The sequence below is a fragment of the Alternaria arbusti genome (genome assembly GCF_024043155.1).
Source record: "Alternaria arbusti strain BMP 1465 chromosome Unknown scaffold_5, whole genome shotgun sequence".
Classification (NCBI taxonomy): domain Eukaryota; kingdom Fungi; phylum Ascomycota; class Dothideomycetes; order Pleosporales; family Pleosporaceae; genus Alternaria; species Alternaria arbusti.
The window spans coordinates 1,352,819-1,378,409 of NW_026249945.1; the positions used below are offsets into that span (position 1 = coordinate 1,352,819).

The 25,591-nt window shown below is 53.7% G+C and overlaps 9 protein-coding genes across 9 annotated transcripts; 5 read left to right on the top strand and 4 right to left on the bottom strand.

Moving 5' to 3' along the window:
• Positions 1-1,334: 1,334 nt before the first annotated feature.
• J4E86_004977 (uncharacterized protein) lies at positions 1,335-2,865 on the top strand (the record flags this gene model as incomplete). The annotated part of the gene is made up of 2 exons (XM_051445514.1): positions 1,335-1,531; positions 1,617-2,865. The coding sequence occupies 2 exons, from the start codon at positions 1,335-1,337 to the stop codon at positions 2,863-2,865; spliced, it is 1,446 nt and encodes a 481-aa protein (XP_051303611.1).
• Positions 2,866-4,390: 1,525 nt separating this feature from the next.
• Positions 4,391-5,257, top strand: J4E86_004978 (uncharacterized protein; the record flags this gene model as incomplete). The annotated part of the gene is made up of 2 exons (XM_051445515.1): positions 4,391-4,572; positions 4,630-5,257. 2 exons carry the CDS (start codon positions 4,391-4,393, stop codon positions 5,255-5,257), a joined length of 810 nt encoding a protein of 269 aa, XP_051303612.1.
• Positions 5,258-7,256: 1,999 nt separating this feature from the next.
• J4E86_004979 (uncharacterized protein) lies at positions 7,257-8,854 on the bottom strand (the record flags this gene model as incomplete). The annotated part of the gene is made up of 4 exons (XM_051445516.1): positions 7,257-7,340; positions 7,450-7,882; positions 7,931-8,142; positions 8,198-8,854. The coding sequence occupies 4 exons, from the start codon at positions 8,852-8,854 to the stop codon at positions 7,257-7,259; spliced, it is 1,386 nt and encodes a 461-aa protein (XP_051303613.1).
• Positions 8,855-9,209: 355 nt separating this feature from the next.
• Positions 9,210-10,218, top strand: RPL20A (60S ribosomal protein L20A; the record flags this gene model as incomplete). The annotated part of the gene is made up of 4 exons (XM_051445517.1): positions 9,210-9,243; positions 9,595-9,779; positions 9,830-10,006; positions 10,060-10,218. 4 exons carry the CDS (start codon positions 9,210-9,212, stop codon positions 10,216-10,218), a joined length of 555 nt encoding a protein of 184 aa, XP_051303614.1.
• A 301-nt stretch (positions 10,219-10,519) lies between these two features.
• Positions 10,520-11,655, bottom strand: J4E86_004981 (uncharacterized protein; the record flags this gene model as incomplete). The annotated part of the gene is made up of 3 exons (XM_051445518.1): positions 10,520-10,676; positions 10,726-11,193; positions 11,318-11,655. The coding sequence occupies 3 exons, from the start codon at positions 11,653-11,655 to the stop codon at positions 10,520-10,522; spliced, it is 963 nt and encodes a 320-aa protein (XP_051303615.1).
• A 510-nt stretch (positions 11,656-12,165) lies between these two features.
• On the bottom strand, positions 12,166-15,350 carry J4E86_004982 (uncharacterized protein; the record flags this gene model as incomplete). The annotated part of the gene is made up of 2 exons (XM_051445519.1): positions 12,166-13,086; positions 13,134-15,350. 2 exons carry the CDS (start codon positions 15,348-15,350, stop codon positions 12,166-12,168), a joined length of 3,138 nt encoding a protein of 1,045 aa, XP_051303616.1.
• Positions 15,351-16,258: 908 nt separating this feature from the next.
• J4E86_004983 (uncharacterized protein) lies at positions 16,259-18,180 on the top strand (the record flags this gene model as incomplete). Its single annotated transcript, XM_051445520.1, has 2 exons — positions 16,259-16,442; positions 16,490-18,180. The coding sequence occupies 2 exons, from the start codon at positions 16,259-16,261 to the stop codon at positions 18,178-18,180; spliced, it is 1,875 nt and encodes a 624-aa protein (XP_051303617.1).
• A 730-nt stretch (positions 18,181-18,910) lies between these two features.
• On the top strand, positions 18,911-19,960 carry J4E86_004984 (uncharacterized protein; the record flags this gene model as incomplete). Its single annotated transcript, XM_051445521.1, has 2 exons — positions 18,911-19,520; positions 19,575-19,960. The coding sequence occupies 2 exons, from the start codon at positions 18,911-18,913 to the stop codon at positions 19,958-19,960; spliced, it is 996 nt and encodes a 331-aa protein (XP_051303618.1).
• Positions 19,961-20,254: 294 nt separating this feature from the next.
• On the bottom strand, positions 20,255-24,671 carry J4E86_004985 (uncharacterized protein; the record flags this gene model as incomplete). The annotated part of the gene is made up of 3 exons (XM_051445522.1): positions 20,255-23,816; positions 24,057-24,403; positions 24,456-24,671. The coding sequence occupies 3 exons, from the start codon at positions 24,669-24,671 to the stop codon at positions 20,255-20,257; spliced, it is 4,125 nt and encodes a 1,374-aa protein (XP_051303619.1).
• Positions 24,672-25,591: the final 920 nt, after the last annotated feature.

Here is a 25,591-nt window from a genome sequence, read left to right on the forward strand (position 1 = left end):
CAGTCGACTGGAAGCGGTCAGCATCCTTGTATGTAATGTAAGGCGCATGGTCAGGACTGTGAACTCAACTCCGATTTACTTTGAGATCGAGCTTTCCCCGTAATGGGCTCTAAAAGTTGTTTCTGTTGTGCGATGGCGAAGACCCTCGTGGTACCTCGTCTCTTAGACTGAAAGTGTCGAAAGCTACAAACAGGTTCAGACCAAGCGCCTGAAGCTCTTGATGTTCGTGGTCAGCGTACAAGTATGTGCCATGGGCAACAGGAAGATCGTCGTTGCCGTTGTTCATCCCTTGCAAGCCAGATAGTCCCAACCGGACAATATGGCGCATGTAATACCGGCTATGATACCCCTGGCGTTCGGTAGGATTCTGCCGGGCGCAAGGTGTGTTTGCCAAGCTTGTACATGTTTCAATGAAACTGTAGGACATCAACATTGATTACTACTCAGTACACCTGAGGTGGTGGTATTCGTCAGCTGCGCCACGAAATTCTGCATCGAGGCTTTCGCAAGGAGACGCGCGACACCTCATATAATGCACAGCGCGGCAGACTCTCCGGTAGTGTTCGCGTGTATGGAGGCGCATGGCGCTTACTGGAAATACATGCTGACGGAGGCTTCCATGAATTTCGCACCTTTCGTAAGAAGCCAACCATTTATGTTCCCATGAAAACTGGTGATGCTTAAGTAGATCAGCTTGGAAGAGCTTCGACGACGTCCTTGGCGTCCAATTCGATTGATTGAAGGATCAGGATCCCTGGCGGTCCATGCGTCGCCTTTGAACGAAAAGCACATCGAAGTAGATGGTAGATGGGGCGTATGCTTACAACCCGACGGAACACGGCATATGCCGAGGCCTGTCCTTGCTAGATTTAGATACTGTTGAACAAGTGTGGCATGCGCTGTTGGATCGGGCTGCGAGCAAACCCAAGCAGAGCGGCGGAGCGGCGGAGCGAACGACGCAAATGGAACCCAATAGAGAGCATATTTTCGTGACTTGGAGAGACGACTGACGATGCAATGACTGTTGGCGATCATTCCGATTTGCAGATGAGGGCAGCTCACACAGCTTGGACGGTGCGACATGTGGGACATGTTTCGGCTGTCAAGCGTGATGAAGAGGGGTAGAAACGACGAAGAACGGCGTTGTGAAAGCGGAAAGCTCTGCCGCACATCGATGCGTCACAAAATGATGCGTCCAAAGCATGCTGGGTGTTGCTGCCGTCATTTATGATGTTGCGGACGTAGTGAAACTGCGCTGTTACTTTCCCAGCCCTAAAGGCAAATGTCAAAACATCAACCCCAGCAATTGCATTCTGCGTACGACAGACACTACAATGGACGATAAAGCCAAGGAATTCCTGGCCAATGTGGAAGGCGGAATTGTGCCAGTGACATGTCACGATGATGTCTTGCGGATCGCATACATTTATATCGATGAGGGGCTGTGGGAAGGCCAGGGCGTATTCGATGTTGTGGAGAAGCTGCACGCGCATGGCTGGTCTTTTGGTGAGGACGAGCTCCGCTTCAATCGGTAAGCTACCTAGGTACATCCTCATATGAGAATCCCTCATACCGATGTACCCAGCACCTGCGTGTGTGTGACTAAGATAAAACAGTACCTTGGATATATTTTATCTCGCCCAGATCGCAGCAGCCTACTACCACTGGACCGACCAACTAAATGGAGACGACCCTCTCACCTTCTCAGACTTCGACGCCTTCTACACTGCGCACCATGCCCTCTTGAATCCCACAGCCTGGCGCTCCTACTACTCCACCGCATTCCTTACCCAACCCAACACAGCACGCTTCTACCGCATGCCCGACCTCCAGGATCTTCCGGACTCGTCCTCCCCACTGTGTCTGCCGCGTAATAATCCGGTATCCGAACACGTCCTAAAGCTCCCCCGCTGGGCTTATACTGTGGGGCGGACTTGCCACAGGCAACCGTTCCTTCCATTTGACACGATTACTGAAATAGCCCTCCGCACGCTTGACACAGCCTTGACACGCCTACACGCGGCCTACCCCAGCACACCCCCCTTTTCAGAACCACATGCGCGCTTCTGGCTAGACGAGTACCACAAACCTCCCATCGCAGAATCGAAACAAGAAGCGTTGTCCACGAACACCAACACCCAGCTGGAGGGAGAGGAGAAGATCCCTTCATCTTCAAGCCCTACATCTGACCCATCGCCTCGCAAGGACAACCGCGAAGCATGGGGGCCCCATCACTTTGGACTCAATGTCGCGTCGGGATTGTATGATATACACAGTTTGGAAGCACAGTACCTCGCACAGGTTTCTTCGGGCAAGGTTGTCGAACCAGAACCTAGCAAGCCAGTGTTTTTCTGGTGTGGGATACCGGATGGAGGGACTGCAGATCAAGCGTTGCAGAGGGGGTGGCAGGAAGAGATTGGGAGTGAGGAGGAGGTCGAGTTCCTAGCCGCTGTTGCGATGGAGGAGACAGCCGGACTAGGAGCTGGAGCAATCAAGGTGGATGAGTTGGACTGTTCAATCCGGTCACACATCCTACTAGCGGTCATGCAGGCTGCGTTGGTAGAGAACATGCAAGAGAGAGAGCATTTCTTGGGGGGGCTGGAGAGGTGGATGGTACAAAAGGGGAGGATTGGTGAGGAAAGAGCAGGGAGGTGGGTTAGGGAGGCCTTGGAAATTATGGTGCCTTATGTACGCGTGTGGCAGGGCAAATGGCCTGGTGCAGAGAAGAGAGGGGAAATGCTGCGCCGGATCTTGGTGGAGAATCCAATGCTCTTTGCACGCTGGAAGTTGTCGCCTGTTTTAAGGCAGTTCGCTTTTGACGACGCAAAAGTTGACTGTCTCGGCTGCCAAGCGGCGTACTGTTAACTATTGCCGAGATCTCTTCACCCGGGTAGTAGACAACTGTTGGCATACCCTACTGGTGAATGTAGTCGACAATCGTGTAGTATCTACTGCCTAACACGGGCCGATACCTGGGTGGGCTTAAAGCAGAACTTGTGTCGCAGGACCGTGAATCTTGCTAATGATCAAAGCTGCTTTTGAACGGCTTTTGGTATCCGCAGTCGACCTATCCAGACGCGATTGACTGTAAGCTGTCGTGCAATTCCACCGTCGCGGTTTACCACGCTGCGAAGCCGCTTACATGTTTGATTGGAATACCCAGAGATAGCCCCCCACAATACTGACGTTGTATTCAAAGGAACAACGGCTAATGCGACAGCGGCTGGGTGCTGCTGCCGTCATCTATGATGTTTGCGGACGTAGTGAAACTGCGCAGCCGTTGGGTCCCCTGATAGCGTTGCGCGCCATGCCGGATGCGGGCTTAATTGGCAGCCATGGAGGTAACGTGAAAACGCGAGGACGCGTCGAGGGGCGCTTTTCTTTGTGCGTGCCTGGCCAGCTCCCGAGGTCCACCGACGCGACCCATCGCGTCCGAGGTTCATTGATCAGCGACGCATAATTTCACGGCATTAGGGACCGTGTCATGGTCGCTGACATCGCCTTTGCCAGCCGCGAATCCTGTCATTGCGCGGAACCGGATCGCAGCCTCGCGCTACGCCTCTCTCCCACCATCGGTCCTTCAACACGACATTTGCCCCTCAGGGGAACGCCAAACGGCCTCTAGATGGGGCCTCCGGTGGACGGCCGCAATTCGTTGATTCGCGGATGCAAGCGATGAGCCGACGCTGGCTGTTGCACCGCGGCGGCGTCGATTGCTTTTCGCAAAGTTTCTTGGGTGCCTGGCCAAAGCTTCAACCCTTGAGAGAGCCCTGCGCAAAGAACGCGACCAGTCATCTCATCACTTTATCGTGCCGTGCGAATGCTCGTCACATGCCTCAAGCAAAAAGCACGGTTTGAGACATTGGAAGTGTCGGTCCTCAGGTCCTGCTAACATGTCCTGAGCGGGCTCAGTTGTTTGCGGTAGAGGAACACGCCATGCCACCAGCGCACAACTAGCGCCATCAGCCTTCTTTGTTCCGCCCTTGTTTCACAACCTTGCACAAGTGTTACTTGGTCCAGGACCGGGGGCTCAGCCGTCCTGACTCTTAGCTCTGGAAGAGGCAAAGTGGAACATGTGATATCGCGTTTACGCGTTAGGTCCATTTACGCGTCCAATCGCGTCGCAATTCACCCTCACCCTGGCCGAGGGCCGGAGAGTGGCCTCCTGTGAGGAGTCAGGTATATATACACGGCTGCAGTCGCCTAGTACTTGCATGCTATCGTCCTATTTGCCCTACGACGTTTCTGCCTAAGGATCTTTCGGAGTCGTCTGCTTTGCCTACTTGTACTTGTACGCTTGCTGCCTACTCACTGCACCTATAAGTATCAGCGATACCTCTTCGCACCGCATCCATCCATCGTAACCACAGCATCTCAGCATCGCGTCATCATGTTCTCATCAAACCGCACGCGCCATCAAGAGGGCAGCTTTTCGAAACATCGCGCATCCAAGTCCAAATCACACAAGAAGAACCCCTCCTTCAGAGACTCACCGAGGAGAGTAGAACGACTAGCACAACATGCCCAGGCATCATCACCACAGTCAAACCAAACTTCTCCAACACTGGGAAGGTGAGTTTGTTCTTTTACGATGAAAGCCGAAGAAACTTTACTGACAACTTCCATCAGTGCCATCATCACTATTTCCGTCGGCCGCGAGCAGCGACTCTTTGCAGCGCATGAAGATGTCCTGTCGCATTCTCCCTGGTTCCAGACTCTCTGCAGCGGTCAGTTCTTCCAGTCTACCAACAAGCGCATCGACCTACCCGACGAAGAGCCCGAAGTCTTCTCATCGATCCTCGAATATCTCTACAAGGGCGACTACTACCCGCGCATGGAATATGACAAGAAGCGAAACAGCTGGAACCTCGAAGATGGTGGAAACGCCAACAACGCCCACGAAGCCGTCGTTCAGTCTTCGGTTGGACCGATCCTGAAAGACACTGTCATCTACTGTCAAGCCGACAAGTACGGACTTCAAGAACTGAAGAAGCTTGCGCTCAAGAAGCAAGGCCTCCAATCTGGCATCCAATGCTCGACTATCTTGACCTCCGCCCGTTACGCATATGCCAACACTCCTGACAACGACTCCAAGCTTCGTGCACACTACCTCGCGCTCATCATCCGCGCCCGACACACATTTAAGCGCAGCGGCACAATGCAGAACGAGATGGAGAACGGCGGCAAGCTCTTCTTCGACTTGTTCGTTGCCATGGTCAATCACATGGACGACCTTTCAGCGAAGTCGCCGCACTAAGTTGCTGCCATCGCATTTGATCCTTTCGAGCTTCCCTTGAGTAGCTTGCCCTCTTCATCGCCCCCAACTAATGACTCTTTTCATCTGCTATTTCTTGACCTTCTTGTATATACACCTTGCGTTGCAGCCTCGCGGCTATGCCTTTTCTTTACTGGGTTATGCTTCAGTCTGGGTTTGTTGCTGCACGGCGTTACGGTCTGGATATACCTTTCTGGCACTCATTCACGCCACTGTTGTACTATACTTATCTCTTTACCTGGCTTGGTTTTCCTTATCTCTCGCGTCTTCTCTATCGGCCTCAAAATTGCCTAGATGCGCAGGCCTTTTCGCATTGGTTCAACTTTCCTCTCTGCATCTCAAGACAGAAAACACTTCCTGGCTGTTCAAGTCACCAGATTGGTTGCGCTTTACTCATGTTCTTCGTCACGTTCTTGGTTCTCTTTTATGGAAGCCAGTCCCTTCTCCACAATTGTTGCAGTATTATCTGCAGGACAGCAGCATCAAATTGTAACAGGATATGGTCGCATCTTTCGTAATTTGTTTCAAGCGATTAATGATAGCATACAATATCACGAATACTTACGCTTGGATTCTGAATTACCGTATCTAACCTGACGTGATGGCGCATGGCGCAGTGATTCATTTAGGCCTCCAACTGCTCGTAGCGACCATGCTGCTCAGCCTTGATCCTCCGTCTCCACACTGGCTTGGCTGATATCATTGGCCGGCAACACGGCATCTACGCAGCACACACATCACAACCTCCAAGTATATAGCTGGAACGGTAACCAAGCGCATGTGGACTTGGTGACACGATAGCCACGGTGATCACCATAACCGCAGTGCTTATCAATTTGTTCTCGAATTTACACACCACGCAACGAACTCAACACAAAGCCACCGCCATGTTCCCCGAAAAACCACCTCGACACTCAGCCCAAGCCATCGGCGCAAAACGCGTCGGAGGCAAGAAAGTTCCAAAGCAGTATCGCAAATACCACAAGAACCATAAGAACAACAGTAAAATGGGGGGCAACGTCGCTACCAAGTTCGCGCATAATCTGATACGCGGAGTGAAGTCTATCATCGAATCGCTCTAGGTGGGACAACTCCGGGGCAAAGCAGCACGGTACATTGCGACTAAAGCATGTGGGCTGCGAGCGGAAGCAGGAGGAAAGAAGGAAAGACAGAAAGGGTGAGCCGTGAGCTGAGGTGCGTCGGCGAACGCTATACAGGACGCCAGTCCAGGATGAACCATACAAAGCGGGATGGAGAACGAATGCAGCGCCTTAACGATGCCCGAAGACAAAGCCAAGTGGATAAGCAGGACTGGGCATGGAGACGAGGGAACACCGCCGATCGTTTCCCGTTGACTCATCTTGTCAAATGCTCCACATGCGCGGACTGGGCGTGGTACTGGTACTTGCTGGTACAGTCACAGTTATTCAGCCGGCATACTTCGCTGTTCATGCAAGATGCGACAAGGACACCATCTGCACGTCGAAGCGAGGCGGAAGCAATGTATCGCGTCGCGTCGCGTTGGGCTGATAGTGCAAGTGGGGTAAAGATGGACAGGGCGGCGGATTGGGTGTGGGCGGGGGCCTGCAACGCGATATCAGCTGAGAGGGCGACAGCGCGTCTGTGCGGGACGCGGCTTGGGGTCCTGCACCAGTCACTGGCCGCGTCGAAGAGCCGGCTCGTCTCACGAACCATGCAAGGGAGGGGTTAGATAAAGGAATTACCAGGGAATCAAGGTTTGAGGCAGATCGGTAGCATTTATTGAGATATTGGCGATTTCAACTTGCCTTCCTCTGTCGTCCCCACTTGGCGCGATGGTGTGGTGCATCGCACATCGTCGTTCCATGCGCATCGAGGCTGCTTACACATGCGACCGCGCATCTGCTCCCAGCTTGGACAGTGACGTGTCGTGGTTCGTGATTGTGATAGAGCAAGGAGTTCATCTGTATGGTAGACGGGAGCAGGCCGACGTTTTTAGGCATCAGACCCCTGTTCCCGGAAATGCGCCCTTCTTGTTCATGACTACCATGCCGTGTTCGCGCGAGATGTAGCCTTTCATCAGGCCCTGCAATCTGGGTTAGCCGAGTGGGTTCTTGGTGTGACATCCGTGACGAGGCTGCCTCAGAGCCGGGTAAGACCTATAGAAGCCCAACGCTGGGGCATAGCGTACGCACCTTGTAAATCTGGTTTGCCAATAGGCACTCGACCTCGTCGTCCTCCACTGCTTGGCCGCTGCCTTCGCCTGCAATACCCATCCTGAGCGCGGCGGCAAAGTTTGCTAGCGGTACTCGCGACTTCCGTATCCGGTCCTTCTCCGTCTGTCCTTCTTTGAGATCGTCAAAGCCACCAGCGAGGTAAACCTTTCGGAGAAGGTTGCGCAAAGCGATGTCGCGGCTCCGCTCCAGAGTAAGGAAGATGCGCCGCCTGACAAACTCGGGCTCGCCTTCTGCCAGTGCCTTGTCGAAGCCCGTAAGGTCGCCTCGTTTTATGCAGGATACGAGGGGGCCGAATATACGTTCTAGACGAGGGGCTTCGGCGAGTAGGCTGGCGGTGGGAACCTTGTGTTGAGTGATTAGGCGGCAAGGAATAAGATATGTGAGAATGAGCCTGTACTGTCAGTTCCGAGGAGTTATCCGTTAGATTAGCCTAACTCACGATTTGTTTTGTTGCGACTTTGACCAGCAAGATTCCCATGCCTGCTGCAAGCTGCTTTCTGCCTTGGCGTAGTCTTCCTGCAGGAACGCCAGCACTCCAAGATAGTATTTGTATGTGACTCTATGCGCTCGCGGGTACAGCTCAAATGTAGGTAGGTCGGACTGCGCTTCGATCGATCGTACAACGTTCTTGGATAAGCTGATTGCTTTCAACTGGGTACATGCGCGTTAGCTGTCGTTACACCACGCAGACTGCGATAGGGCTTACTTTGAAATACGTCTTGAACTGAAGGTTGGCTATGCAATACACACCCCACTTTCGCGATTGTGACATGTCGGGGTTCCTGTCACCCAGACAAAGGGCAAAAATCCTGTTGAATACTCGCGCAGCTTCTTCAAGCTTCTGATTCTGAGGTGCTGTGCTCACGATATCGTCTGAGTAGCCGGTGTTGAGAGCGGCTGGTTTCGACTTGGCCAATTGCTCGTCTGCTTTGATTGCTATCTTCCTAAGATGATTCGCAGTGAAGTACAGGGTGAATATGGCCCATGCTGGTAGCAGTCCACTAGATATGTGCTTGATGAAGATGCTCGTCAGGTCCTTCCACGTATCGTACACTGCCAAGTATTGACGATCATTCAACTTGCCCTGGTTCGCTGCTTCGTCGGTCTTGATGATCTCTTTGACAGCGCGCCAATAAGTAGCGATGATATCAACCCAGGGAGAGGCCTTGGCCTTTTTGGGGTTCATTCGCTGTTCGAGCGCATAAACAACATCGCCTTCGATCTTCTCGTCACTGGAGGCGCGGTAGAAGTCGTATAGCCGGCCAGGGTCATGCGCGGGTGCGACTGGACTGAAGAAGTCTGCGACGGGTTGCGCAAGGCCACTGGCTAATGCCTCATGAAAAGGCACGAGTGCAGCTTGCATGGCGGCCATGAGGGATTCGGTCGGATTATGGGATGTCGGTTGTCGCGTGAATCTGAAGGTTTGCGCGACTTCAGTTGGCACTCTCAGCCCTTTGACATGGTGTGGATTATTTGCTGAGAACCAACTGTTGGGTGTTCTAGTGGTCCTCGAGGTGGTCGGGTGTTTGGGCTGTTTGTTCGCCGACGTCCATAGCGCCTGCCGCCAAGTTGCTGTGGGCCCCTGCTCAACTCGGCTAGCGCGCACAAGGTGGTGTCGAATTCGCTTGTCAATCCACGATGGAGACGACCTGACTGAACTTCTCAACTCAAGGTACTAACCTCACAGCACATTCAAGGTCAGTCTACGTCGCCAGCTCATGCCCATACCGCCCGCTAACCAGTCGCAGATGGGTAAGCAATTTTTCTTCGTCCGCAACACCGTCCCGTCCAGCAATTGCAGCCGATGGAATTTTCGAACGAGGCCAGCGCGACCATGACCGTCACTCACCCATCGCGATAAAACGACACGAAGCCGGGGCCGGGTGGGAAGGAGCTTTGGTGGTGTGCATGCACAGCGGACAGGCCAACGGCGCCGAAAACTTATGACGATGGCAGCGAAGCCCGCGAGATCGTCCGCATGCGACAAACTCGATTACGACCGTACTCGACTGCCCTAACCCGACCGCCTTACCCAACCTCTACCGCTGCAATTGCTGGACTAGGAGAAACATCGTTATTGAAGCAGTACTGACGATGCATCAGCACGCTTCCAGGAATACCAGATCATCGGGCGCCATCTGCCCTCAGAGACCAACCCCTCGCCCAAGATCTACCGCATGCGCATCTTTGCGACCAACGAGGTTGTCGCCAAGTCGCGGTTCTGGTACTTCCTTGGCAAGCTCCGCAAGATCAAGAAGGCCAACGGTGAGATCGTCTCCGTAAACCAGGTATGTCGAGACAGCAGAAGGCTGCGCAACAATAAATTGACACGGTTCAGATCCACGAGAAGAAGCCCCAGAAGGTCAAGAACTTCGGTATCTGGCTCAAGTACGACTCGCGCTCCGGTACCCACAACATGTACAAGGAGTACCGTGAGATGTCCCGTGTCGCCGCCGTCGATGCTCTGTACCAGGATATGGCCGCCCGTCACCGATCGCGCTTCAGGTCCGTTCAGGTATGATCAAATCGACTCTACCGCCTGCGTCAAGTCACTCACACCCAATCTAGATTCTTAAGGTTGTTGAGGTCGAGAAGGCCGACGACCTCCGCCGCCCATACATCAAGCAGCTCCTCACCAAGAACCTCAAGTTCCCGCTGCCCCACCGCATCAACAAGAAGGTTGGAAAGAAGGTCTTCTCCTCTACCCGACCATCCACTTTCTTCTAAGCGTGTTTCTCGTTACGGAGTGCGGTCTGGATGGGTAGGGATGTTATGGGTTTCCCTCGGTTATGCATGCTTCACGAAAAGAAGTACATTAGGAACGAATGAAAATCCCTGATACCTCCATTCGGCCGTCGGTGCGCGTGATGCAGTTTGGGGTGCTATCTAGCCACGCGTGTGAAGGCGACACTTGCAGGGACGTCAAACAACGGCAATACCGAGGGATGAGTTGGACGATAGACAATGAAGTCATGCCAATACACTTGAGCAGTACATGGTGCATTTCGACCCATTTTCTAACATGCGATTAGATCTTCGCCCTCCCTGTGGGCGCCATCTTTGGCCTTCCCAGTGTGTCTATTGGCATCCACCATGGGTATCCAGTCACATTTGTCTTGTCCATGGTTCCCGTGAAGTTCGCTGGCCTCTTCTCCATGAAGGACTTCACGCCCTCGGTATTGTCCCTGTGGCTAGTCAGTTTATGGACACCAATTGGTAGCAAGGAGGACTTACGGCGATCCAAACAACTCGTAGATAACTCTGCTGTCCAACAAATGCTGACCCTCAGGACTCCCCGCATCCCGGTACATCAGCTCCTTCATCAGATACGTACTCACGCTACTCGTGTTCTTCACCACGTCCTCTGCAACCTCGAGCGCTCTCGGCAACACATCTTCCGCCTTGTCGCATACCTCCGCAAACAAGCCATCCCAGATCTTGTGGCTAGCAAGATACGTGCTGCCTGTCGTCACGGCCTGCATAGCGCGACTATGGCCAATCAACCGGGGCAGGAAGAAGGAAGAACACGCTTCCATGATGAGTCCACGGCGTGAGAAAACAAAGCCAATCTTCGCCGACGCATAGGCTATGCGGATGTTCATGGGCAGCGTCATGGTGATGCCAATCCCGACTGCAGAACCTTGCAGAGCGGCGATGGAAGGCTTGCGGCAATGATGGATGGCTAGGGCTACGCGTCCGCCTCTGAATATTTCTTCTGTTAGCACACTATTCTTTGTCAATTTGACCAACCCAGTCTCGTTCTCGTACATCGCGGGAAGCGAGTTGAGACATATCACCAGCACAACAATAAAAACACCCAACATACCCATCCCGATGATCCTGCACCCTCTCCGCATCCGCCCCATTAACCCCCTCCCCAAACCCCTCATCCAGATCCGCGCCCGCACAGAAGATCCGCCCATCTCCTGTTACGACGATGCATTTCACCCGCTCGTCTGCGTCGAACATGCCGTATGCGCTTTCGATCTCCGCGCGCATGGTGTCGGTAAAGGCATTGTGGTTTCCGGGTCTGTATAATGTGAGGATGATGACGGAGGGTTCTTTTTCATGGTGTTGAGTGCGGATTTGGGTGAATTTTAGGTCGTTGTAGGAGGTGGGGAGGAGGATGTCGGGTTTGTGGCGGGGGGTTTCTTTGGGGGGCATTTTGGCTGAAGTTTTGGTTTGATTTGGACGGGTGAGTGGATGACAGACACAGTTGAACAGTTGATGTTTTGGGGAATTAAATGCTAGTTACATGCGCGTGCTACGTACGTACCCCATGTTGTCCGGGAGCGTGGACGTGCTTGTCGCGTTGATGATGCGGGGAGACGCGGAACCGAGGTACGCGTTGGCGGTGTTCGACGTCGAAGCTTGGGTTCGGGTAAGCTCACCTCAGCCATCACAGCCTCTTTACACGGAAGATGCTTGTGAACACTATCTTTGTTTACGGGGTGATGAAGTCATCCAGGCATACGGTATAACACCTCTTGCGTGTTATGAAATTAACATACCTTTGTCAGTAACGCTCACGGTTGCTCAACCTGTTGTCAACAGAACGCTCCAGGGCTGCTTCCTTAGTGTGAGAGGATGCAATGTCCAAATATCATCTATAGTGGCCAAAGTCAAGTCGCTTTCTACTATTACATAGTGGTATCATTTCTCCGTACGAGACATCTAAGCGGTAACCTCTCCCTCAGCAAAAGCTCTGCCAATTTCCCTCGCAACACCCAATCTTAGCACCGCAATAATATCTTCACTCTTTGCACCCTTCGGGAAGCCTTTCCGCCAGTCCCACCCACGCTTACTATCGTCTACGTGTCCACCCTTGACAAAGACCGTCGAGCCCTCTGCACTCTGACCATCTGCGGAGCCGAAATCGATTGAGCCTATAAGCGAATATTGGCTTGACGCTGTCGTCAAATTCGATGTCGATTTCGATAATTGTTGAGAGGCATTGGGGTCGTGTGCGGAGAGGAGGGTAGTCGCAAGTACTTCCTCACATTGCGTTCGGATCATGCTGGGTGCGGTGTCAAGGTCTTCGATGGCTGCGAGGAGGTCGTACAGGTGGCGAAGCGTCAATGTGCGCTTGGGTTGGTTGACAAAGATGAGTGCTTCGCCTAGCAACGGTAGGAGAACGTCGACTTGAACCACAGTTTCTATCTCTGGATCGTACAGTCCTCCACGGATGCTAGATGACGCACTGGCGATGATGACCATGAGAGCATTGGCTGCAGCTCGTTTCCGTGCCATGGGTCGATGTGCTGGCTTCTCTCCGGGCTTCAGCAACACCTCTTCATCTCGCAGGTCGTAGTATTTGCGTATTGTTGCGTAACCGCTCAGGTGGTTTGAAAGGAGGGAAGCTGCCTCGGAGTCTAGGCTTGCGAGTTTTGTCAGGGTCTGCTTTGGTGAAGTAATGAGCGAGTTAAGTGACTCGTCTAGTTCATCTAGAGGCGGATAGGCTGTCGACTTGATAAGGCAGTGGGCGACCAAGACTCGTAGCACCTCTTGAATCTTTTGTGCGTCGTGAGCACGGGCGTAGTAGAGCAGTGTGTCGCCATAGCTCTCGGTGTTGGTGCGGAGATGGTCGGCGTATTTCTGTAACTGTCAGCTTGTATCCGGAAGTATTCTTGTTCATGACTTACCTGAGCGATGATGACGGCATGCTGTGAAAGGCCCAAGTTATGGCAAAGCTGGGTGATCTTGTCGACACGAGCTGAAGACTCGAGTTGCAAATCGTTTAGTATCCGCTCAATGCGCTCGTTTGCTGTGATGCCGTCGTCCAGTCTACCGAGAATCTGCACCGCGATCTCCCATCCTTCTTTGGATGTTTGGCCGTCTCTAGCCTCGAGTTCGCCCCTGGCAGGCAACAAATTGGCGTAGGCAATCAGTATGTCGTCTTTTCTCACACCCTTCGGCTGTTGCTGTTCAGTGTAGCTCAGGACCATCAGATCACTCTGGTCGAACTGATCCATCAGGCCCTTTGCGCTTGTAAACCACTCTCCTGCACTGGCAAGCTCCGCGACCGCAGAAGCCATGGTGAGGGACCATCCCTGCAGGATTTGGAGAGCGCCCTCGATGTTGTCATCAAGTATACATGCTACGCCCACCTCGAAAGGGTCGACAGCATTGACACTGAAGTCTTCGTCGCTGTTCTGGATGACAGCCGCCAACGCGGAAGATAGCCGTTGGCAGTACGCTTTGACCGGAGTCACGTCGACAGGGCGAACTCGTTGAGACCGCATGATGGAGCGACGGCTTGCGGCCAGACTACCCTGTCCGGAATCTTCCTCTTCTCCATTCCACCAGACGCTCAGACCCACTACTGCTTCGATCCAGTCCGCCGATAATTCAAGGATTGTTTCTTCATCGCCCAGCAAGAGCTTGTAAGCCATGCTAAGAGCCTCATACACGGACCAGGGCACTTTACTCTCAGCTTTGCGACTGGCCACACTGAGCTGGAAGCTTGCCTGGGTTTGCGAGATGCCGAAATGTGCCGCCTGGAAAGGCTGAGACATGGAGTGTCGGCTCACACTTTCGCCCTCGGCAAACTCCTCCAAGCCAGCACTCACTTGGTGAACGCGCTGCCTGAATATGCTCCAATCGTGTCCCTTGATGTCCCAATCCTCCGATGCGATGGCTGGACATTCCCGGAGGAGATCGATTGCTTGACGAAGCGCGTGGTTTGCGTATGAGAGATGTGACCCGACGTAACCTGAAGTGCCCAATCCGTCGTGTTGAGCTGTCTCGGCGTGCTCAAGCTGAGCGCCCTGAAGTAGTCTCATCGTCTGCGAGAAGTTGCCCCGGACAATAGACACATGAACAGCTTCCCAGAAAGAGGAATGTCTTGAATATCCGCGGGTCTCCTTCAACACCACTTCGGCCTCGACCTGAGGGAATGTGCTGTTCAGCCAGTCGAGCAGCACTCGCGGGATGGGTGTGTATTGTTTCGAATCGGTTCGCGCTACGAGGGAGAGGGCGGAGGCTCGCTGATTTAGGCCAATCTGTGGGGGGTTGTGAAGGGTCAGCAGAAGAGCGGCAAGCTGGCGGGCTTGCGACAGCTCTTGTGAAGTCGACTTGTGTGCATCTGGCCAAGTCGCGATCAACTCTTGAGCGACTGTGCCAATCACCTCAGTCCGCTTGTCTGGCGAGTCTGACTGAAGAGACTCATGGACTTTCTCGACCAGACGCTCCGTCTCCAATATGATTTGGTCGGTCTCGCGCAGAGCGTGTCGTTCGCTATGGGAAGTCAGGCCCTTGGCGAGCGCAAGGAGATCGAATCGCGTCTGTTTTGCGCCTGACCGCACCAAGGCTGGACTTGGCTCCATGTCGGTTGCGCTTGTTCTCGACACGATTGACTGGGAGAACCTGTTCTGTGTTTTGTTGCGGCGCTGCGGTGAGAGCGGCTCGTCCTCCTCGGTGCCCTCATCTTCGTCCATGTCGTCATCTTCTTCCTGGTCTTCATCCGTGTACTCCTCTTCCGACTCGCCTTCCGCGTCCTGGTGTAGGGTGTGTGTGGGCGCTTGGAACTGGCCAGAAGTTGCGATGCGTCCGCGTTGTGTTGGGGGCCGTCCGGAAGTCGAAGTGCCTATTGAGCCGAGCCCATTGCCTTCAAACATGCTTCCCTTGGGCGGTGAGCTACCGAACAGCGAGTTGCTGGCGTAGTCATAGCTGTTTGGGTTGAAGGTTGGGCGTGCATTGCCGAAGAGTCCTTGGTTCATGCCTGGCGGCGGGCCAGCTGGTGTTGAGGAGGGATAGTGCGATTCGTCTAGGGGTGGAGCGCCAGCGGGTGTGGTCGAGGGGGCGTGTAGGCTGTCGTCGTAGTAGCTGCGGCCGGGTGTTGACGGTGGTCCACGAAACATTGCTCTCTAGTCGCAAGTTTACCTGGGTACGCGGTGGAACAGGCGAACAGGGATCCAAAACCAAGGTATTTTCTCCACTTAATTTCCCAGTTCACACGTTGCGCCGCACATGCGCCGTAATGAATTATCTCGCGTGGTGAAGGGATTTGATTGTTCTCGGTCTAGCTACTGTCGCGGTCGCAAAACATAAACTCTGGACGAGCTCCAGCGACGCGCTGGGCTTGGCGCGTCCGCGGGTCGGCGTCCGGCGAAACCTTTCCCCGGCTTCACAAAGTGCGCGCGCCGTGCAAGAGCGGCACCTGCGTCCATGGATGTCTTGCTCGCAGCTTGCTTTTAGATTGCAGACCCGCCCGGCTATCTAGACTCGACGACACGTGCGCATGATTCACGACGCATGCCTAGTTCATCCCGCTTGTCTTGACTTTTGGTTTTTTCTGCTCGTTCCTGGTGGCGGCGCCATGAAAGCGTGCCTTCACAACGAATCAGGCGGCGTGCATACCCCGAGATGGTGTGGCTGCCACCCGTGTTCAACCCCGCTACGGGCTGTTTCTGGTAAATCAATATCCCATCACCGTCACTAAGTCTTTTGTCGAGTCGTGGAGCGCAGGGGTCAAATCACTTGGTAATGCCTAGGGTTCCTTATTAAGGTACCCGATGCTAGACTGCGCCGTCGCCAGCCTCCGCCAGCATTAGCCTACAGCTGACGTACCGTGCGACTCAAAAACGGTTGGAGCCCGCTGGTCGACCACACCCGCTGCTTCCGTCGCCTGACCCTACTCTTTGCCTTTTCCTCGTGCGCGTTGTCCTACTTGAATGCTTCTCATCTCTAATGTGTAATGCTGCTTGCTGCGCACTCATACCCCTCGGCCCACCTCTGACGTAGTGCTGCCCATCCATAGCCCGCCATCATGGCGCTCTGGTCCACCGCGAAGACGCAGTCAAAGCAAGGTTTCGACAAGGTCTACACGTGGGTTGACAAGCTCGGTGCCCCCGTCAATCGACTGTCCAACAAGGTCGGCTCTGAAGCCTTCTGGCCTACAACGCTAGACATCGAGTCGGACAAGGCTGCGAGGATCCTCAAAAGCTTCTGCAGTACGTCAACTTCCGCTGCGTCCCGCCAAGTACTAACACGCCCACAGAGGATGGATTCTACCAGGAAGAAGACCGACCCATCGCCACCGACGTCCCCAAGGGAAAACAACGAGTCCTCAAGAAGATACCCTCCAAGGTCATCCAGAATGCCAAAGGCCTATGCATATTCACGACCATGCGTTCCGGCCTTTGGGTCTCCGGATCTGGCGGAGCCGGCATATTGGTCGCACGCAAGGCCGATGGAACATGGTCACCCCCGTCAGGCATCATGATGCACACCGTGGGTGTAGGCTTTCTCGTAGGGGTAGACATTTACGACTGCGTGATTGTCATCAACTCCGACAAGGCCATGGAGGCATTCCAGTCCACCCGCTGCACATTGGGAGGTGAAATCAGTGCAGTTGCAGGCCCAGCCGGCGTTGGCGGCATACTGGATTCGGAGATCCACAAGCGACAGTCACCACTTTTCACGTATATCAAATCGCGAGGATTCTATGCTGGCCTCCAATTAGACGGAACTATCATCATCGAGCGAACAGACGAGAACGAACGGTTTTACGGCGAACGCATAGGAGTCAAAGACATTTTGGCAGGCAAAGTGAGGCACCCGCCTTACGAGATAAGGAGACTCATGGAGACTCTGAAATCGGCTCAAGGCGATACGGACGTGGACGAGACTTTGATACCAGACGAGGCGCCGCCTGCCGACTTTGAGATTACAGGTCCGGAAGACAAGACATTTGGTATTCCAGACGCTGTTGACCCCGACCCGTATGGCGTACTGGCATTACAAGAAGCTGGTCTAGAGATCAGGGAAGCTGGCACACACAGCCGTCCGGCAAGTGAACAATTCGAGTTCAAGCCGAGCCCCACAAGCCCCATCTACAACACTTTCAGAAACTCTACATTCCGGAGAAGCATGGACCGCTCGAGCTATGCTGGCAGTCGGCCAACGAGTTGGCGCACAAGCACCATCAGCGGCGTATTGGAACCCCGGACGCCAACAGTTGACATGAGCACCCAGACCGACGATCTACCGCCACCACCTCCGACCATCAGGAAGTCACCCCCCACGCTGCCGCCAAGAACAAGCGTCGCACGCACACCTACTCCTCCCATAATGGAAGTACCCGAAACCAGGGTCGAGCAAGCTACTCCGCCACAAGCAAGGAGTGTAGACAGACAGGCCGAAGAAGCAACACCTACCGCTGCAGGAACAAAGACAGACAAAGCTGCCGGCCCAAAGTCCGACGGCTCTCCTCGGAACTCGATAGCCACTGAAGAGGCCCATGATTCCGAGTCAAGTTCCGATTCGGAATCAGACGAAGAGGAGGAGGAAGATGAGTTTGAGGAAGAGCCAATCGTCCACGAGATCCACCAGGCCGCTGCTCCACAAGCCATTCGCGCACGCGTCGTTCAAGTTGCCAAGCCAATGCCTCCTGCTCTACCGGTCAGAAACCCATTCCGCAACCGCGTCTCAACGAACTCAGACGGGTCCCTGAACTCTCCAACCGTACCGAAGCATAGCCCGGAATCAACCCCCTCGCTTATGCGCGGTGATTCGACTTCTTCTCTGTCCTCCGTAGAAGACAACAGACTCGAGCAGATTGGCAACAGGCTCAAGCCCAAATATTCTCACGAGCCATCGCCTGATGACGAGAAGAAGGAGGACAAGGACGACGCCTTCCACTCGCTTCCAGAGTCCCCGATGAAGAGCATTCCAGGAGGTTTCAACTGAGCGACCGAAGTCTAACATCCAATCGACTTCCGCCTCTCTCTACACCGCTCTTTCGCTGCATATATAGAGCTGGGATGACCATCTCATCCTGGACTACACCTCACAGATTACGCTTACAAACTGGCGTTGCGACCCCAAGCGCATGATTACTGCGTCTTGCCACTTGCTTATTCGGCTTGGCCAAAACGCAACTATGCCCGGTCGATCACCACACCCTGATAGGAGACCGCCTTTCACCGTCGTTACGAATTATGATTCCCATTGATATCCACTTTATTGCTTTACTTGCCCTGCTCACGCATGGCTCGCCATAGCATCTGCATGTATCTAGTGCCATTTCAAAACTGCAATTCGTTTGCTTGCATACCGATAGTCACCATATACGAATATTATGTCTAATTCGAATCAACACATGTCTGGCATTGTTCAAGGGTGATATACAACAAATTCATGGCTTATCTGGACGGCAGTGAGAGCGTGGGCGGCGGGCTGCGCTAACGCGGCCGTGACACCCCTGCCAAAATTTCGTGAACGGAATTCCACCACGAGCTCGACTTGCGCGGACACACAAACCTCCACACCAGCATTTGCACCCTCAAGTACTGAGTCGGCGCGCTTCTTACATATTGCGCCCGAACCGATCTGTGAAAAGTCTCACACCAAGTCCTCTCGAAGGCCAACCGACACTCCTTCCAACCACACAGCGCCCCCGTCACAACCCACACCCGCAATGGCACCCGAAGCGCCGCCAAAGACGAAGAAGTCCAGAGCAACGCCGAAAACAGTCGCCGACTTCACCGTTCTTCCCCTCACATTACCCACGCTGTCTGGTCTGCCAGCGCACTGCAACGATGCAAAGCATTACATCTACGTCAAACCACATGCGCCCAGCATACCCACCGCCGATGACGAGCGCAGCCTCTTCGTCGCAAACATACCCATCGATGCCTCCGAGCGCAACATCCGCGCGTTGTTCCAAGAACAACTAGGCGGCTCCATGGTCGAGCGCGTCGAGTTCGATGCCTCTGTTCCCGCGCAACCCATGCACAAGCGCTGGAAGAGCGATAAGCCTACGACGCAAGACGACACTACCTCAGACAAGAGAGGCAAGAAGAGGAAGAGGACCGATGACGCGGCAGTGATAGCAGAGGGTGTGGTGGAAGACGCCGAGAGCGCGCTACCACGATTATGGAACAGCGAAGTACGAAAGAGCGGGAGCGGCGCCGTCGTTATCTTCGTAGACAAAAAGAGTGCGAGGGGAGCTCTGAAGGAGATCCAAAAGGCCGTAAAAGAGGGCAGAAGCATATCATGGAAGGGAGGAGAAGGACTAGGCGTCGAGCGTAAGTCTCCGCAATCCCCTCACACTCATTCCACGTCTAACCCAAGAACAACAGGCTACAAATCCCACAACTCCCTCATCTACCCCACCCCCACCCTCCTCCAAGCCTCACTAAACGCCTACCTCACCCAATTCAACGCCCTCGAAACAGCGCGGAACCGCATCCGCAAGACATCCCGATCTGTTCCTGACGAGGAAGGCTTCATGACGGTTACAAGAGGCGGCCGTGTTGGGCCTGCTAGGTTGGAAGAGGCGGAGAAGAAGAAGGCCGAGTTGGATGAGCGCAAGAGGAATCATAGGGCTACGGATGACTTTTATAGGTTCCAGAATAGGGAGAGGAGGAAGGAGGCTGAGGGGTTGCTGAAGAGGAAGTTTGAGGAGGATAGGAGGAGGGTCGAGGGTATGAGGGAGAGGAGGGGGAGGGTTAGGCCGGAGACGTGAGGGCTGGATGTGTGGTGGGCGTTTGATGAAGACCTTCCTTCGGGGAAGTTGCTATAGATGAGTCTTTAGAGTGCAACTGCGCGCAATTTGTGCTACCAGATGAAGTTTTTACTGAACTTTTCTCTCCAAATCACGACTCACTCGGCATGGCACAATTGTGAGGTAGATGAAATCAACACATTGATTCATGGTCATAAACTAGCACTCGTAAAACTCAACATAACAAAGAAAATAGGAAACCAATCTCGAATCTTTCCTTGAAGAAAGAGAAACAAGTGTGCGCAAACCAGCGACCTAAGTCATCCCATTCCCGTTCCCACATGCATTCCCATTCGCAATTCCACCACTCAATTCTTCATCTTCCCCTCCACCCGGGTTCTGTCCAGGTAGTGTTTTCGTCTGAAAACACGCTTTGTTGAGCCGACGACTCCCAGTCTTACTCCCACTCCTGCGAAACTGACACATGGAAATCGATTTCGACCCTTGGGTTTGGTCGCCTTCCGTCCCATTGACGGTATTATCGCCTTGCTTGTTTGATGATTGGCATTCGCGCAGAGGAATTGCCAATGGAAGTACGCAATGCGGCTCGGTGTTTGCAGAAGAGCGAACATGGTTGGCATCGGATGTGCGGTCTTTCCGATTGTCCAGATAGTCGTCGTCGAGGCCGTTCAGCATCTGCTGGACTGCATTGCTGCTCTTGCTGTTCCCATTTGCAGCAGCGATTGGCATAGACGGTATACCTTGGTCAGATTCCGTATGCACCTTCTCCCAGACTAGTGCGGAGAGACCGCGGGGGAAGGTTTCAGAAGCCTTGAGCGTGTTGCACTCCCAGTATAACTGTTCACCCAAGTGGAGGAAGCGTCGACTGAGTAGGCGGTCTTGTAGCGCCCATGCACGTGTATCCCAGCCGAAGTTGGGTGTAGTTAGGATGCCAGCTGGCAGCAAGGCAGAAGCCGGCTGTCGACCTGGAGTCGGGCTTGTGCTGTTTGCTGATCCAAGTAAGGACGCCGGGTAGTTCTTTTCAGGTATGCCCGACATGACCACTTCGCCGGTCAACTGGTCAAGTACGACTGTCAGTGCTGCGTTACGGAAGGTGGACGCCATCCTCGTGCACTCTTGTTGCTTGTCTTCTTCCGAATCTTGAAGCACGCATAGTGAATCTAGCCAGCAATAGTTGTGGCCCAGGCGATGTGCTGTCGCAATCGCATTCGCGACTGTGATCGGTAGTGTTCCTAGAGGTAGCTCACTTCGCATGCTCAACAGCGTGCTGCTGGAGAGTACTGGCTGGTTGTCGCCCCATATGTAGCTCAAAGCGACATATTCGATAGACGACTTCAGGCTGTCGGTCTGAACAATTCTCGCGCGAATCGCATCACCTGGACTGCCCGGAAGAATCTCGATCAGACGTGTGGGTAGGTTGCTGGCATCGCGCTTTGGTGTATGGTGACAAGCTTCGTGAGTGTGTGTACACTCGTCTAGCCAGCTCTTCGCATTCGAAAGACTAGGCTCTGACTCGGTGCTGTTCTTGCCGTGAGCGTGGGAATGGCAGCAGGTTTCGTCGCCGCCTTGGTGAGCAAGCGTCTCTACTCCACCAAGTTCCTCTTGTGGGCCAGGGTATGTCGCCTTGTCGTTCGGCCAGTTGAGACAGCATGGTGCCGGAGTAAAGATCATGGTCAATGATCGTGCATCCGGCCGCTCATCTGGATCGGCATTCAACATGGTCTGAAGCGTACACACAACGGTCTGCTCCGTCGTAGTATTTGCCTCAGCCAAGAATGCGGCAAGCTTGTCTTGTATACCGGAGACGTCCTGCCAGTAGTGCTTGCCAGTACGACCGCTGAATGTCTTGCGGAAAGCTAACCATCCCGTGTTGCCTTGGCTGAACGATACAGACGCCATCTCGGCGAAGACACAACCAAGACTCCATATGTCAGCTGCCTGCTTGCGAGTAAAGCCCTCAAAGACTTCAGGGGCGATGTATTGACGTGTTAGCGGCTTGCGCTGGTCGTCGCCCACTTCTTCTGCGGAGCTGACACCAAAGTCGCTGAGCACGACGTGTGGGAATTCCTGATCGCCTTCTACGATCAAGATGTTCTGAGGCTTGATATCCATATGCTTGACAACAGGTCGCTGCTCGTGGAGATACCTCACTGACGAGGCAAGACAGCCAAACATCTTGGTGATAGTCTCTGGCAGATTGGCAGGCTTCAGCAGCGCTGTTCGCTGCAGCCATCCTGCAAGCGTTGTCTCCGCAACGGGTGAGAGGAGGATCGACATCTTGTCGCCTCTAGAGTAGGCCCCAAGGAATCGAATGATGTGAGGGTGGCGAAGCTTCTGAAGAACGCTGACTTCCTTCTTGAGCTCCGCAATCGCAGTCTGGTCCCGGTTCTTAAGTGTCTTGCGACCGACGTGGAGTCCCGTTTGCTGATGCACGACTTCATCGACTGTACTAAAGCCTCCGGAGCCCAGAAGCTTGACACTTAGGAATGACGTCGTTGATGGACGCATTTCTGTCCTGAATAGTGTCATGGCTGTATTGTCTTGAGTGGACGTGGTTGACTTCGTATCCAATGATGCGTCGGAAGGCTGAATATCTGGACACTCTGGGCTGGAGAGAGGTGCAGAAGATGACCCTGGAGCAGCAGCGGCTACATCAGCCCTGGAATATTTCCAGTGAGGGTGTTCTGATAGTCGAGCATCCGTTCTACTGCCTGAGGATGAGTTTAGGAGAACACTCCTCACGGACTGGGAGAGCCCATCGCTGGCCAGAGAGATCTTGTGGTCTTCCTCTGTCGCAACGTGGCTGTCTTGCAGTAGTTGCTGATCGGTCGTTTCAGGTGAGATCGATGACTGAGAGATGTTCGGCGAAAGTGTAGTGGGTTTGATAAGTTGGTCCGCACAATACAACTGGCTCTCACCGAGTTGTGAGAGCTGGAATTGGAAGAATCCGCCGCTTGATGACTGGCCTGCAGAACCGCCGCTGCCGCCCGAGCCAGTGTGTTTGGAGCCACCGTCACCCTGTGGATGGAAAGGCGGTTGAGGAGAAGGCTTGCCACCGAAGCCGCCATCGCCTGGCCCGTCGTCATTGTCGTCGTCTGCGGAATCGAGGCTGTCGTTGTCTTCCTCGTCGCGCCAATCAAGCATAGATTTGCCTTGCTTGAAGTGATCCGCAATGTGATCTATTCGTTCTTGTCTCGTCTCGAAGCGATGTCGGCAAAATCCACACTTGCGTGGGAATTCGGTCTCAGAGTACACGGTGCTGGCCTCGTCGAAGTCCTCCGCGTTCATCTCAGGGTGGATATTGCGGAAATGCTGGACAAAGTGGTACTTTCTGAAGCACGGTCGAACGTTATCGACACCCCCGACTGTACACAGGCTGCAGACCCATGATTTGCATGGGTAGCCTTCTTCCTCATTCCGCTTCCAGTCATTCTTACGGCCATACCGCTTGCCGCATTTCCGAGTGCACTGGTATATTTTTCTGGGATCCCTACCGAGCAACTCCAGGTCTTCGGTAGGTGTGCACCGTTTCTTACCCCGTGTGGTGACTGGCTGTATGGTGACGGTAGTGTTGTCGCAATTTGGTGACGAGCCGGGGGTGACCGTCTCTCCAAGTGCTTGTTGTATCGTGTTCCCATAAGCATTGTATGCCCCCGAAAGCTCTGTTTGGTACGTCTGATCATCCCAAAAGAGTTCTGGCTGCTTCTGCTGCCGGTCTTGTTGGATGAGTGCCGTTTGGGACTTGTAGGCCGAATCGCTCTGGTTGCCACCCATGCCCTGCTTCAAGAGCTGACCGAACCAGCTTCGGATGGCATCTGCAGGCTCACCGGTGAGCTGGCTTAGTGAGTCGATGTGCCTATCGCTTTTGAATTGTTAGCATTGATGAACATTACTCTGGTCTTACAAACACGTATGCGCTACATGATATCGAAGCTAAGGAGGAAGTCGCCAGCCAGGGGGATACATGAGAGTGTGTATGACTCGGAGATGACAACGAAACACAGCTCCGTGCACCCCATAAATGTATGGACAGACTTCCCTCTCGCCGTGGTATCCGTCTGGCTGAACAATCTTGGTCGGAGGGTCATGAGCTTACCTGGGCAGCACATTGTATTTATGGAACCACGTTGCGCAGACATCGGCTGCTTCATCTGGAAGACCTTCTACGGCCACGGGTGGGGTCGCCTCTAGACCCCAGCTGGATGTCGTGGTTGCAGGAGGTGTTGGGAATAATGGGAAATCAAAGCTTGCGTGACGCTTAGATTGAGGGTAGTCCTGCGTCTCAAGCTGTAGCGGCCGCTTGCCAAGCGCATTGAACTGCGTAGACATGGCATCAAATGAGTGAAGTGGTGTAGGTGGGTATGCCTTCGCGGTATATTGGAGCTGCATATCAGGTGTGAGCTGTGCCATCCATGCTGGGGTCGCCGAGGTATCATCCAAGGTCTGCCGCATGGTTAGCAAGTATGCCATATGGCGAAACTAACAATACGCTTACCAGACTTTGTTGCATTGTGCACTGCTGAGGGTTGGTTTCGAATACAGCCGGATCAATGAAAGACGATGATGCGGAAGTATCGATACCCTCGTCAGCGAAGAAGAAGCCAGAAGTGTTATCCGCTGGCGTGTACGACTGCTGCTGCTGCGGCGTCGCGAACATGTTGCTGAAATCCATGTTGGTGTCAAAGGCGAAACCTGCGCCCTGATGGTCCATGACTATGTGTGGTGTATTTGTCAGAGGGCGTTCAATTTCGTCGTAGTAGACGGTTAGCAATCACGGGCTCAAAGAAAGAGCGTGAGCGAAAATGATGGAAAGTGAGTGTTCAGGAGCCTGAGGCTTGTCGCTCAGTATTTCAGATCAAAGGGCGCTGCGCCCACGAGTGTTGCAGTCGCTTTCGGAGTCATCCACGCAGCCCTTCAGCTCTGGGAAAGGGCGATGGAGATCCAAGGTTTAGGCAACCGGTCAGACGATTAGTGGGGATTCGCGGTAACTTTACGACCCCGCCAAGGCGGTCGTTCGAGACACGATTGTGGCCTTGGGAAACCTGCAGGATTTTGGCAAACCTCCTGAATCTTTCCAGCCGCCTTATATTTTCTCAAGGCGTGTCTAATGTGGGAAGTGCGAAATAGTGATGATGTTCGGACCCGTCGTGAAGTTCAGTGTCGGGGTCGAAAAGAAACGGCCGCACATTCGTAAGCTCTAATTTGCTGTAACGCCCTTTTCTCGCTGCGCATCCAGATGGGGTTAGCCGAAAGTGGGGCGTGTGGCTGAGCTGCAGAAGATACGGAGAACGCGAACTCGATTTCACCCCCATATTGAGGTTTAGCTGCCCTCTTGACAATGTGCTATTCATCAGGATCGCATACTCATCTCCCTGAACTTGCATAGCTTCTGCTCTAGCGAAACGCCATGTACACTAGTTAGTCGACGTGCAACCAACCTCGAAGTGTACTACACTTGCATCGTTCTCGATGCTTTGTCTGGGTTAATGGGAACATAGAAAAAAAGTCGAAGTGTGTGAAAGCCGCGACGGCGCCTACAGTTGCTCACAGAGTTGGATATGATGGACGCCATCTCTGCTGTTTATGGAAGGCGTTTGCTCTCGCATCATAGAATATAATCTTGGTAGCTTA